Genomic DNA, 14,804 nt, shown 5'->3' on the forward strand with positions numbered 1-14,804 from the left:
CCGGCACACTCTTATCAAAAGCGTCTCTCAATTTGCATTTCCAAAATGAGAAACACTACCTCCCAATATTCATACAACTTTATGGTCTCCGATTTTGACTCCAAAATTTATCTCTGACCCTCTTAATCCCTCTCAAAACTGGTGACTCGGAGAAAAGGCTGTGAATTACTCAAAACATATGGCAGTAATCAGGAGTACTATTTCACAAAATGTACAGTAACTAATTCTTCTATTCTACAATGTCTCAAGTTAATAGTCTCGCTATCTTAAACAGTGCCCGCGATTTGTTCTCGTTTGTCCCCACTTCTATTGAAATATGCCCCTGATTAGTTGACGGCTATGCCTCCCATAATGTGGGACAATTAGACAATGATGAACCTCACCGGATTGTTAAAAATTATAATTAACTTACAAAGTTGTTATGAATTAATACGATTCAGCACCATATCACATAAGTAATGTATTTCGATTTTTCCCAGTTAGGGGTCGCCACAGCGGAACTCTGGTCCGCTAATGACTGGCAGTGGAATTTTACGGTACAGAGTTAAATAAAGCCCGACGATCAACCTTCAAAACAGGCACATCGAGGCATGCACTCGCCTACCTGCAGGTCTTTAAACGTCCTCGACGGCGGGGAGAACATGCAGACTTCACACAGAAAGCGCTTTACCCGAGAATCGGACAGGAGAACCTCTTGCTGTGAGGCGACAACGCTAATCACATTTATCAGTTAAAATACGGAATAAAAAGACTGAGCCGGTTAACGTGAAGTGCTGAGGAACATACTTTTTTAAAGACTGAAAATAAGAAACATCCCACGAAATAAAGAACGCTTGCGAGCGATGCAAAAAGACACTCATAAATCCTTAAAAAAAGTACGAACAACTTACACAATTACTTACCAACTATAACAGCCTCATCTTACAAACTGTTCAAGTTGGTAATAAAATGCAGCAAAACAACATTCAAAAGAAATAAAGTAGCAATGTGTATATTTCAGCGAAACAGCAGTCTTGGGGTCAACCAATCATTATCTGTGGGATTTAACCTTTGACCTTAATATGCGCCAATCATTAAATACTCACGAATGAGGGCGTAATCAAATTTTGTTTCTGACTTTGCTGTTCGCTGAGTAATTTTTAATATCAACGCTATCAAATTACTAAAATTAATTGCAGACCTTCGGTAGCTCTGTTTCACCCATTTAAAATACGTAGTCTAACAGTTGCCTTAGAGATCGATAGTATTGACACGGCGACTGACCAATGCTTATTTAGACTAGGGCAAGGTGGTCCCTCACGCATTAAGTAAGTCGGCAAGTAGATTGTAGTACAGTGGCGCCCCACACCAATTTTGGGTAAAGTTATTAATAAACGTTACGACATCTAAAAGCAATGACAAGTTTGCATAGATTGTCCTTGGGCATTCTTCGTCCTGCTTTGTTTAGGTCTGAAAACGTGTTTTCTGTTCCTTTGCGAATTTGGCGGTTGCTGGCTTCAGAAACTGGTTATCAAGATCATCTGGAGTCTATGGTGAAGAAAGATAAAATGGTTGTATTTATGAAAGGCACCCCTGACCAGCCTATGTGTGGTTTTAGTAATGCTGTGGTACAGATTCTTCGTATGCATGGGGTAGAGGGTTATGTAGCTTACAACGTTTTGGAGGATCAAGATTTAAGGCAAGGTGAGTAAAATGGGAATCCTTTTTTTTTGGTTGTTGTAGAAAACGTGGTTTCTATATGTCCTTACTGTTATAAATAATGAGATTAAAATAGATTTCCACAGTGTAATTAAGAACTACACATTTTGTTTAGATAAGGATCAGTGCCTCTTCTAAACTGCACGATTTTTCCCTTTAACATTTCCATCTGAAGTGTACATCACTTCCTGGCCTCCGTACCCTGCCGCGTTTCTGGGCACCATTTTGTCTTGATATTGGGTGAGGTTTATTTTAGAAGGAATGTTGGTAATCTCCAAGTGTAGTACCTCGCAGGCGGTTCTGCGCAGATTAGGGCGTGTCCACAGTGACTGGTCGTACATCTGATTAACATATGTTACAAAACCACATGTTGTTCATCCTGTGAGATCACTGCCTCCCTACCATGCTTACAATCCCCCATGCCTGCTAACAAGTCGTTCTTCAGTAAACTGCGGGATGCATCGTCTGTAGCTCAAGAAATGTAAAACAAGTTAGTCCCAAGGTAGTTCCAACGCCATAGTATACCACCAATAATAGCACATTCACAGTTCAACATTATAGTTCATAGTTTAGTAGTACTAAGCTAACTGCCCTTGTGAGCCATTTTAAGCCTAGCCAATTATCCCTTGTAAGACTTAAACCCTACATCTTGTATTTGTAAGGCAAACACCTTAACCATTAGGCCATCCTGCCAACCCTAGCTATACACCTAGCACAGTTAGTTATACGTTTAACACATTATTAACATTAACTGACACCTCTCTAAAAAATAGCAGTTATATGTTTAACACATTATTAACATTATTATTCAGCTATAAATGGATGGATGCCATTGCAAACCTCTTTGCTAATTTCACATATAAAAGAGTACCAGGATTCGCATGAGCAGGAACTGGGTGGCCTTGCAAGTGCTTGAAATGTGGACAGGACTAGAAAAAACAACTGTATCAGCTAATTTTGCTTATATTACATGTTTTTACTCAATAGACTACATTTGCAAGGTTATTCCTGATTGCATCATGTGCATTTGTTTCCAATGATTTTCCGTGAGTTAGCGCTAGGGTGTAATGAATTTCATGTGTAATACTTCACTGTGTTTTTGCTGATTTGCTTATATGAAATGTTTATAATGAATACACTACATTTGTAATGTTATTCCTTATATCAACGTGTGCTTTTTTGTACATTTGCAATGTTTTTCCTTAATAAAGTGACAAAAAGTTACCACTACGGTGTAATGTGTGCATTTGTTTCCAGTTAATTTATATATATATATATATAGATATATATATATATATATATATATAGATATATATATATATATATATATATGTGTTATTGATTTTCCGTGTGTTCCGACAGTTAGCGCTACGGTGTAATACTGTAAAAAGGGTAAGACCCAATAAAAACAAAGTGTTATGTCCATTTGCAAGTTACCAGTACGGTGCAATGAAATTCATGTGTAATACTGTACATTGTACAGCAGGAACAAATAAATATTCATGCACGCTTGGCCAGGAGGCGTGTCTGGGTCAGGTTTTGCTACTGCGCATCCTGCGAGGTACTTGGACTTTAGTAACCTATTCGGTTTTGTGTTAAAACATTACCCCAGCAGATGCGCAGTAGCAAGGACCGCCCAGCAATTTGCTCATGATGTTTCTTTTGAGAAGTGCTTTGAATAAATATGTGAAAACCATCCCCTGGAAGATAAGTATGCTAAATGTTGTAATTATTTCACTACAAAGCCTTTTCTCCGTTATTTATCGGTACCAGGATTTCCAATTTTCAGTGATCGAAAACTTCGATAAATTACATCTTAGACTAAATAATTTGGCAGAACGTGTACTTAAAATGCTGTTCAAACGGACACAGAATATGGTGCATTTATACAAAAGTATTACATTATTATGCTGAGAATTACAGTTCTGTAAAGGAGAGGGGTGCGAGCGCATATGCGCTGCACGTATAAGTACTATTACACAGACTTAAAATTTCTATTCTGTAAAGGTGCGGCTAACTACCTTTCTGGGATGTCTTTTTTTATTGCATTTATTATCCCACTGCCTCAGAATACTGCTTTATCTTCAGAAAAAAAAATAAAGAAAGCCTGCCAGTCATGTAGGCCCTGCCCATTCCTGCATGAAAATCCAGGTGGGGTAATTTTCTAATACAAAGCCACATATTCTTGGATGTTGTTGATGTCTTCTGTGCTTCCCTTGTTTTATCTTCTATAATTTTTATTTATGTAAAATCCTGGAAAGCGATAATGGAAATGTCTTATCCTACCCTTTGGCTCATGTGGTACCCCACCCCCGGTTCTTGCTAAGACTATCCCTGGGATTCATGAAGCTCGGCGCAAGGACGGTTTTAGCCTTGCGTCGAGTGTCCTTCTTACAGATGGTGCAGCAGCACCATATGGATATTTGAGGGTGCGCTGCCGCACCCTCTATGTGCACAGGAAAAGTGTGCGAGTGCAGGGGGCATGTTTAAGTGCTCTACGGAGGCTTAAACATGCCCCCACAGTTGCACAACCTACAATGCTTACTATTAGAGCCCGCCTCTAATAGTAAGCAATTAATTCAGTGTCTGTGGCTACTAAAATGTATGCTAAGCATACAAGAATGTCCACGAACACTAAAATAAAATCAAAGTAGTAAACACACAAGCACGTAGTAGAATGTTGAGCCCCTGTCCCCAGAACTATTACAATTAGATTCCCCGTGTCCCTATTTTACATTTGTATTGCTTCATTATTGAAAGTGTAATCGAAGTGCAGCATGTTTGCGTGTCACTCCCCTCTGCTTTTACACATAAAAATCATCCAAATAGAAAAAAACATGCGGAATCCACGTTATCAATAGTGTAGCGGTTAGAGCATCCGCCTAACGAACAGGCATTCATGGTTCGAGTCCCACTATAGCACATCATTTTCCATGTGGAATGCGTATATGAATGTATTTATATATCTTTTTGCTGTATAACCTACATAATAACATGTACAGTAGTAAACGTATATAAGTACTAGTAAGCAAGTGCGTTTGCGCAGGTGTAAGCAGTGCCCACACACATTAAGCATAGTAGAGGCTAACTGAATATAAGAAACTGAAATCGGAAGGTAGCCTACCATCGCGCAAACACCCGCCCACAACTGCTTAAAAGTGCTTTTAATCACTCTGTATCCAATGGCCCTTGTTCTGCCCAGCAACAAAATAAATGGCCTCTGCAAAGGTGAAACCCAGGACCCTACACACCACAGCCAATGTGATTTACCAATAAGCCATGGCAGATGTACATAAATCTGATGTTATCACAAACATATCGTCCAGCACAGTCCTGCAACACCATAGGAAATGTATATAATTATGTAGATGCAGGTGTATGTGCAGATATTTAATACATACATACATATATATGAGCCAGTGAAGTGATCCCAGGGGTGTATTTTCCTGTTATCTTTCCATTCGTCAAGGTTTCTCTTGAGTGTTAGTGAGGGGCTCTACCTAATGTAGTTAGGAATTTTGTTCCAAAGCATGGGGAGTCTCTGTGACAGGAATCTATCCCTCCAGCATGTTCTATTTATTGTTGTGGCGAGGTTTAGCTCACTAGAGCGAGTGGCTCGCAGTGACTTGTATTTCTTTAGGTGGAGCATGTCTATCAATTCTGAGTTGGACTTGGCTTTGTAAGTCAGGCAGAGATCACCTCTGAGTAAGCGATATGCCACTGAGTACAGCTGTTGTTTTTCCAGTCTGGCTCCATAGGACATATGTTTGAGGCTAGTAATCCTCTTGGTGAGGTAATTTTGTGGTCTTTCCAGCTGTTGGAAGTGTCTTGGGAGGTACATCCCAAATGGGGCATTGTACTCTATGATGGGTCTGATGAGTGACGAGTAGAGGGGCACTATAACCTCTTTATTTCTAGTTGCGAACCCTTTAGTAATTAGATGGGCTACATAGAAGGATTTCCTAACTACTTTGGCAACATGATTGTCAAAGGAGAGATTACTGTCTACCTTGGGTCCCCAGATCTCTTATTACCTTTTCTGTATTAAGGGGGCTGCCACATATGTGGTAATTCATGGGGCTTTGTTTTTCCCAAACGGGATGACTATGCATTTTTAGGCATTTAGCTTGAGACCATGACTTTGACATCAGGTGTCCGTCTCAGTAAGGCCCTCTTGGAGACTCCGCCAGAGTCTCCATTGTGGCTCCCAGTTTGCAGTCATCGGCGAACTTGGTTAGCAATATTCCTCCTGTGTTTGTCTGTACTTCTGAGAAGTATATGCCGAACAGTAGGGGTCCCAGGAACGAGCCTTGTTGGGACACCACTTGTGACTGGTTTAGAGTCTGACCTGGAGCCCGCTATTCTTACCGTGTGATGTAGAGGTTTATGTTCAGGCTGGTGAATTTTTCTATAATTTCCGAGTGGGGGATAGTGTCAGAAGCTGTGGCGAGGTCAAGGTAGGCTGTGTGAACTACCTTCCCCTCATCTCTGGCCTTGGTGACTGTCTCGAAGTCAACTGGGTTTAGTAGGCATGATCTGCTCTTAAAGCCGAACTGGGTCAGGTCAAGTGTATGGAGGTTCCCAATGTCTTTGTTAATAGGTTCATAGGTTCATACTAGGCTATCTGCCCTAGGGCATTTATAAGCCAAGCCAGAGTTGTGTGGCTTTCACCACCCCTTAGGTTGAAGAATACTATACCCATTAGTTTGCCGTGCCTCTGTCCAGCAGTGATGCAGAGATGATCCCCGGGGTAAACCTACGATCTCCCATCCACTGGTCAAGATTCCTCTTGAACAGAGCCAGCGAGGTGCTCTGTCTCACATGGACCGGGATTCTGTTCCACAGCATAGGGAGTCTCTGGGTGATGAATCTGTCCCTCCAGCACGTCCTATTTATATCCGTGTTGAGGTTTAAGTCTCTTGCTCTTATGGCTCTGGTGGATTTGGATTTTTTGAGGTGGAGCATGTCCATTAATTCCAGGTTGGACATGGCCTTGTATGTCAGGCACAGGTCACCTGTGAGCAGACGGTATGCGACTGAATAGAGCTGGAGTTTCTTCAGTCGGGCAGCATATGGCATATTTTTGAGCCCCTTTATCCTTTTGGTGAGGAACTTTTGGGGTCTTTCCAATTGCTGCAGGTGTCTGGTAAGATACATTCCGAATGGGGCATTGTACTCTATCATTGGTCTGATAAGTGAAGAGTACAGGGGAACAATGACCTCCCTTGATCTGGATGTGAATCCCTTCATAATCAGGTGGGCAATGTAGAAGGTCCTCTTAACCACTTTGGCAATGTGAGTGTCAAAAGAAAGGTTACTGTCAACTTGGGTCCCCAGGTCCCTGATAACCTCTTCTGTGCTTAATGGATTGCCACCTATGTGGTAACTTGGGGTTACCTTGTGTTTACTAAAGGGTATGACTATACATTTTTTGGCGTTTAGCTTAAGGCCATGGCTCTGGCACCAGTTATCCGTTTCTATGAGACCTCTCTGAAGGATATCTGTGTCTGATGGATTTTCAACTATGGCGCCCAGTTTGCAGTCATCTGCAAACTTTGTCAGCCACAATCCTCCTATGTTTGCCTGCACTTCTGAAAAGTAGATGCTGAACAAGAGGGGGCCCAGGACTGAGCCCTGTGGGACACCGCTTGTGACCGGCTTGGAGTCTGACATGGCACCAGCAACTCTAACCCTGTGGGTTCTGTCCTTGAGCCAGTTTGCAACCCATCTTGTGACATATGGGTTTACATTTAAGCTGGTGAGCTTTTCTATGATACCAGAGTGGGGTATTGTGTCGAAAGCTTTTGCAAGGTCAAGGTAGGCTGTGTGAACTGCCTTACCCTCATCAATGGCCTTGGTGACTGTTTCAAAAAAGTCGACCAAGTTCAAGAGGCATGATCTGCCCTTGACAAAGCCGAATTGGGTAGGATCCAATGTCTGTAGGTCCCCTATGTCTTTATTTATGAGTTCCATTATGATCCTCTCCATAGCTTTGCAGACCAGGCTTGTTAAGCTTATGGGGGTGTAATTCCCAGGATCCGTAGAAGCACCGCCTTTGTGGAGTGGGACCACAGTTGCCGTACGCCACTCTTTGGGTACGTATCCTGTGGTAAGGCTAAGATTAAACAGCAGCCTTATGTGTGGGTTTAGTTCCTCATTGAGTTTGTGTAGCACACAACCGGGGACACCATCCGGTCCCATTGATGCTGTGTTTTTAGCTTTAGAGAGAGCAGCTCTCACCTGGTCATTTGAGATGATTGGGAGGCTACACTCTGCTGGGATAGATATTTCTCCTTTTGGGGGGGAGGGAGGGGAGAAATTTTCACTGAACCTGTCTGCCAGTGTGTTTGCAATGTCTGTGGGTTCAGTGATTTTTGTATCATTTTGGACTAATTCTGAGCATATCTGGGAGTTTCCACCCATATTTCTAACATACATAAAGAAGGCCTTATGATTGTCTTTTGAGTCCTTGGCGACTTTTCTCTCAGTTGGCCTTGGATGATTTTGAGTGATCGTAGTTTTTTACTAGTATTGATCAGAGGTGTCTTCCCTTTTAGGGATTTTGCTCTATCTTGTAGTAGCTTTCTCCTCTTGTTGTAAAGTTTGTTTATGGCTGGGGTCCACCAGATCGGGCGCTTGCCTTTGGTGGAAAGGGTCTTGATTTTATTTGGGATTGCTTGATCCATGCAATCCTGGAGGTGCTCGTAGAAAGCATTTGTAAGGGATTCAGCAGCGTGGGTTGTGGTTTCCAATGGCTCAGGGGCCTTGAAGGATACCACACCAGTCTTGAGAAGTGTGAAGTTGGCTTTTGAGAAGTTCTTCACTGTGGTCTTTTTTGTTGGGGGTGGGGCGGGATGTGGATCTCCAGTGAGATTAGTTTATGGTCTGATCTCACCAATGAGGGATATACTTCCGGTGTGGAGCATTTTGTCCCCATGTTTGTGATGATCAGGTCTAGTATATTTTCACCTCTTGTGGGAATGGTGACAAGTTGTTCCATAGCATTTGAGTTTATGAACTCCAGGAACCTTTGGGCTAGGGTATTGGGGCTTGAGTAATGTTCCCAGTCTGTGTTTGGGTAGTTGAAGTCACCCAATATGATGGTGTTTGGAGAGACATTTATACTCTCCAGTGTCTTCAGGAAGGCTGAGTGGGGTTCCTGAGTTTGAGAGGGTGGCCTGTAATATGCTACAAACTGTAGAGCAGTTTTGCCTATGGTTAATTGCACCTGAATGGTCTGTGATGCTTCGTGAGTTGCCACCAGCCTGGAGGTGTGGGTATCCTTGATGAATATGTTTACACCCCCTCCTTTTGTGGTACGGTCTGGGTTTTGGGGCTGGAAAGCATGATATGAGGTAAAACCTGATGGTGCCGGGGTGCTCTCAGGAGCCTTGAACCAGGTTTCAGTCACAGCACAGACATCAATGTTCTCCATACTGAGGAGGGCTTTGAGGGCGTGCATCTTGAGATTTAGACTTCTGGCATTGAGCTGCATTACCCTTAGTTTTTTTCCATTATTGTTTTCTAGGGCGGTGGGTTTAGAATTTGAGCCTTGTCTAAAAAAGGCACTATGGGGGTGGCAAGAGCCTTTGCCAATATCTGGAAACCCAGTGGTGACAGGTGCAAGCCGTCCCTTGCGAAGCAGCGTGGCTTGTCAAGCATGTCATTCCAGGCAGCCAGACATTGGATCCCCTTAGAATGACACCAGAAATTAAGCCAATTATTAAAACTGATCATTTTGTCTCTGTATTGTGGCATCATTCTTGGTGAAGGTAGGATACTGCTCAGGGTCAGGGTCATACCAGCCTGGGCTACATAATCCGAGAGCTCCTTTGTCTCTTTTCATGTAGTCCAGGGAGGTATGTCTCAGGTCATTCACACCGGCATGGACAATGACGAGTCATACTTGTACTTGCTGTGGAGTGACCTGAGTGCTTGTGTTATGTGGCGGATTCTAGCACCCGACAGGCAGCTTACTGTGACCCTCTCCTTGTTCAGTCTGGTGAGTGGGACGTCTGTGTGTCTGACTATGGAGTCACCTATGACAAGTGTGTCTGGCATTGTGTTTGGCCTTAAGGGCTGTGACTGATTTGCACACTGACTTTGTGATCTATATGTTGCTTGTGTTATGTCATGAGGTGGCAGTTGTTTGGGTGTCTGCTTTGGAGGCCTCTGCTGTTTTGGTAGATTTTTGATCAGTGCCTCCGAGTATGTCTTTGTGTGTTTGTGTTTGATTTGTAGTTGTGATAGTTCTATGTGAGACTGGGTTTATGGTGTGTGTGGTTACCTTCTCCTGCTGTCTGGTTTTGCCAGTCCTGAGTTGAGAGAGCTCAGCCTCCAGTTTGGCTATATAGTTGCATCTCTCGCATGTATTTGTGTTTTGTGGGAGGAGGAGAGGGTTGTCTGTGTACATGAGGCAATTGTAACATTGCCTCAATATTCCCAGATTCACCAGCTGAGCAGGAGAGGATGCTAGCAACTGACCCTTTGACATGCTAGAAGAAATGAAAAAGTTTGCTGTGTAACTGAGTCAGAAAGGACCTATAGGGAAGTGGGTACTCAAGGAGGTTTTAAGCTAGTGAAGTACTTTGTATAATATAGAAGTGCTTTAGGAACAAGTGCTAAGCTTTACAGATAGAGGATTGACTGTTTAGATTACAAGTAGAGCAGTTCTAAGGGAAAAAAATGAAGAGCAGACTTTACAGAGCCAGAAATAGTTTAACCGGCGCTGACCGATGGTGCTCTAGTGGCAACTCCGCGCTAAATGCAGAAAAGGCAATAAGTCAGTAGTACAGGCTAGCACAGTTTAGTGGGCAGCCAAACAATTAAATTAAACAGCAAACCAACACTTTTCGACTTGAATTAGACTAATTTCGACTAAAATGTACTTTTAAGTGCAGATAATAAAAAATGCAGTAAATAACTATGAAAACAGTTAGCTTGCTCTAGGTAAGCAGTAGAAGGTAAAACAAATATAAAAAAACAGCAGGATACTTAATCAGGAAAGCAGTCGCTTTTTTTCAGTTCTCTGTAGCCAGGAAGACTCAACAGGACCACGTGGAGCTGTGTCTGAGCAATATGGCTTCAAAAAAATGCCAGAGGCAGATTTTAACCAGGGAACTTCAAAAGAGCTAGAAATGGTCCAAAATGACCAATTACTACAGCTTCTTGTGCTGATGTCACTTCCCTCAAGGACAGGTAGGCTATTCAAGGCTCCCCACTCCCACTGGTGAGCTAAGAAACTTCCTTCTATCCAAGTAAGGCAATGGACAACACAGGAACTACAACACAGCCCAGGATACAGCAAGGCCTGTAAACTGGTCTAATTAGTTTAGGAGAGGCAGGAAAACAAGGAATATGAGTTCCATGATGATGTGTTCCATAGCCTTGCAAACCAGGCTAGTCAGGCTTATGGGGCGATAGTTGCCAGGTTCAGTTGTGGTCCCTCCTTTGTGGAGCGGAATAACCGTTTGTGTACAGTGTGTTTAGGTGGGGGGTTAGTTAGTTCTGTAGTTCAAGCAAAGCACAGCCTGGGACACCATCTGGCCCCTTTGACGCTGTGCTTTTGAAAGGGCTGTTTTCATCTGTGTGTCTGTGATTTCCGGGACACTACACTTTTCCGGTATTGTTGTGGGCCCTTTTGGGGGTGAGAGGGGGTGAAGTTTTTGCCAGGATGTTGGCAATATCCGTGGGTTCAATGTATTTTGTGCTATTTTGCACTAGCTCAGGGATGTCTTTCCTTCTTGGGATTTGCTTTTTTTCTGAACTAATTTCTTCCTATTGTATAGCCTGTTTGTGGCTGGGGTCCACCAGACTGGCTTTCTTCCCTTAGGGGAGTGAGTCTTGGTTTTGATAGTGATGGCACGATCCATGCATCTTTGTAGGTGCTCATAGAGTGCATTTGTAAAGGTTCCTGCATCTTGGACACTTATCCTTTTAGCGTGGAGGCTGTGAAAATTACCACCTCTGTCTTATGTAAGGTGAGGTTTGCTATAGTTTTTCAGTGTGGTTTCCTTGGTTGGAGGTGTGATCTGCCTGCTACGGCAACGCCAATCACTAAACCGGTCCTATTTGTAATATAATTTCGCCAAACTCGTACATTATTAGATTTCATGTGTAACGTGTGCGTTACCACATAGTCATACATTTATTGTAGTGTCTTGTAACGGGAGTAACGATGTAATGAAGTGTGGAGTCTAATCTTGAAATAGACGCGTGTCCCAGGTGGGACAACCCAAATATTGTGAATAGTGTCCTATTGGTTACTCATTTCACCAGTGTTTGTGGACTAAAAGGTTGGGATGGCTGAGGATATGTGGAGTGAGTCAACCCATGGGATGGGTCTACAGGAGTAGGGAGTGGCCAATGTGTAGTGTTGTGGATACACCCTGTAACCAACTGGAGAATGGATGACTGCTGTGTCAGTGAAGTGTTGGGGTGGGTGTTTGGGGAACTAGGATCCATGGGTATATATGGAAATGAAGCAGCACAGCAATAGTGTAGTGGTTAGAGCATCCATCCGCCAAACGAACAGACATTCCCGGTTTGAATCCCACTGCAGCACATACCATTTTCCATTGGTAATCTGTATATGAACATAGTTTGACATCCATCTGCTGTATAACCTGAATAATAATAATTAAAAGTGAACTGGAGTGAAGTGTCAATGTCATAATGAATAAGGCACTAGTAACCAGGTTTAAGCATAAATAAGCAGTAGTAAGCATATATAAGCACCAGTAAGCATGTTTAAATGCGTTTGTGCAGGGGTAAGCATTGCCTACACAGATTAAGCAAAGCAGAAGCTAACTGAATGTAAGAAACTGTAACCAGAGGTTAGCAATGCTTAGCTCCACGCAAACCTGGGCACACCCGCTCACAACTGCTTTAAAGTGCCTTAATCACTCTTACCCAATGGCACGTGTTCTGCCCAGCAACAAAATAAACAGCCTCTGCAAGGCTAGAACTCAGGACCCTGTACATCACAGTTACAGTAGTTAACCACTACGCCGTGATAGCAGTACATATAAAGCAGGTATCCGCAAACTAATTCTCACCACAGGGAAATCAAATCAAACATGTGAACTGAATCTATGTACAGCGTAATGTTCTATAACCTGCCACAGACAATAAATATGTGAATTGGAATACTGCAGTAAACGTAGAGTTGAGGTGTCACTGTAATAAAGTTTTGATGTCCCCAGGACCCCATACAGTGTATGTACACATGAATCACTGATACCAGACACATATATAACCTGTAATGAATAAGACCTCGTTGACAAAGGCAAATATAATGCTAGATAACCAGTAAGCAATGCTAACCGCAGCACAGCCCAACTAAGTATTTGTAAGCAATGTGTAGGGAAGCCAATACAATATGCCCACATGTACACCTCTTTAAGCAGTGCCAACCTGAAGTAAACAGGTGTGCCCATAGCTTAGCCTTTTCGAAACTGGCACAATTACGGAAAAGTGCGGGAATCTGGCCCTACTTGAACCGAAGAGGTGGGAATACTGCTCATAACTGGTTGTAGCAGCCCCCTGCAGGCAGAATGGCTGGAGTGGGAGAAAGCACTCACTTTTGAGCGCAGCGCTGGGGCGTCCAGGATTCCAAATTCATGGTATGGCTCCTGGTAAAGCAATATGATGGGAGACTACTGCAGGGCCAGTACTGGGGCTCACAGTACAAAATGGAGGCCTGGGACAGTCTCGCCTGTGACCTCACTAGTGCCACAGGTTTCCCCTGGACTGATGAGCAGGTCAGGCACCACCATGCAGACCTGAAGCGGAGGAGGGATGTCCTGGAACAGTGGATCCAGGAAGCAAGGCAGATGCAGAATGCCCCGGAACTGAGTAAGTACTCCTTCCACTATGTAGTTAATTGCCTAGCTTGTGTATACAATGGATAGATATGGCTAAATATCAATGTACTTCTCGGATAGCTGCAGATGAGCGTGCTTCGACCCAGCAAGCCTAGGATGCTAGGCTGCAAAGGATGCGTCGCGAGGCAGGTTAGTAAATAGCCTGCATGTACTGTCATAACAAATAAATGTAAGAGCCTCGGAAAGTGTTGTACCAGTATACAGAATTGTGTAATATGCTGCAAATGTGTAACCCCTGCTTTGCTTCTGTTTACTCTGCAGTCATTTGCTGTACTGTTGCAGCTATTAAATAGTACTGTTGTAGTAAGCAGTGTTACTCACACTGTGATATACAGATAAAATGTGTATGAAGTGCTGTACAACAATGTTGGAAGTGCAAACAGGTCAGTCATATTAGACAAAATACATTGCAAAGCCTCAACAGTTGCCCAATAGCATAGTGTACAGTGATCTTAACTGTAATGCTTTTGTCACACACAGCAGGGCTTTGGATCCCAGGAGCGCTAGTAAGTTTTATGCATAATCATTCCACATAACTGCACACAGTTTGTTAGAATGTTCAGAGAAAAAGCTGTATGCATATTTACACTTAACAACTGTACAGATTTTGCTAAAATGCTCAAATAGAGAGTGATATGCATATTCATACCCCTCAACTGTTCCATTCTGCCCAGTATGTCCTGATAAATGGCCCACATCACCTGCCTTTTGCCCTGTTTTTCTGACAAATTAGTGTGATGATCCAAGAAATGTAGGCAGCTGTTAATGACATATAACTGATAGTCAAGACTTGTGCATAGTCAGAGAATGTACATGCAAACATACTGTCATCCAGCATCTCACATCTCACCAAAAGTGTATGAGAGCAGTCTCAAAACATGTTGCATTAACACCTGCATCTTGTCAAGCCTGTACGTAAGACACCGGTCCCGTACATACTAATCTACAAACATACCATTGTCCAGTATAACGCCATTGGGTTGTGTAATAATACATGTAAGGGACAGACCACTGCAGTGACTACGAATATTGTGAAAACTACAAGGATTTATTAGTTGTTAATTGAAATGTCTCTCTCACCCCTACCATACGTGCAAAAATAACCGATTTACACAACTCATTTGGTATGTCTACACTCCTAACCTTTGTTAGGGCACATGTCCTATTGGCTTTCTAAATATTTGCATCTGTTACTATGCATGTGCCATGTTAAAATACCCC

At 42.9% G+C, this 14,804-nt stretch overlaps 1 protein-coding gene across 1 annotated transcript in view; it reads left to right on the top strand.

The window, feature by feature from the left end:
- The first annotated feature begins 1,155 nt into the window (after nt 1-1,155).
- LOC122804622 (glutaredoxin-related protein 5, mitochondrial-like) overlaps nt 1,156-14,804 on the top strand; it is a 58,741-nt gene continuing 45,092 nt past the window's right edge. The window contains exon 1 of the mRNA XM_044074592.1: nt 1,156-1,683. Coding sequence (XP_043930527.1) covers nt 1,395-1,683 — 289 coding nt within the window. The 5' untranslated portion in view covers nt 1,156-1,394. The remainder of the gene's footprint in view (nt 1,684-14,804) is intronic.

This window comes from Protopterus annectens, chromosome 6.part0, assembly GCF_019279795.1.
Source record: "Protopterus annectens isolate FY-2018-M chromosome 6.part0, PAN1.0, whole genome shotgun sequence".
In the NCBI taxonomy this organism is placed as follows: Eukaryota; Metazoa; Chordata; order Ceratodontiformes; family Protopteridae; genus Protopterus; species Protopterus annectens.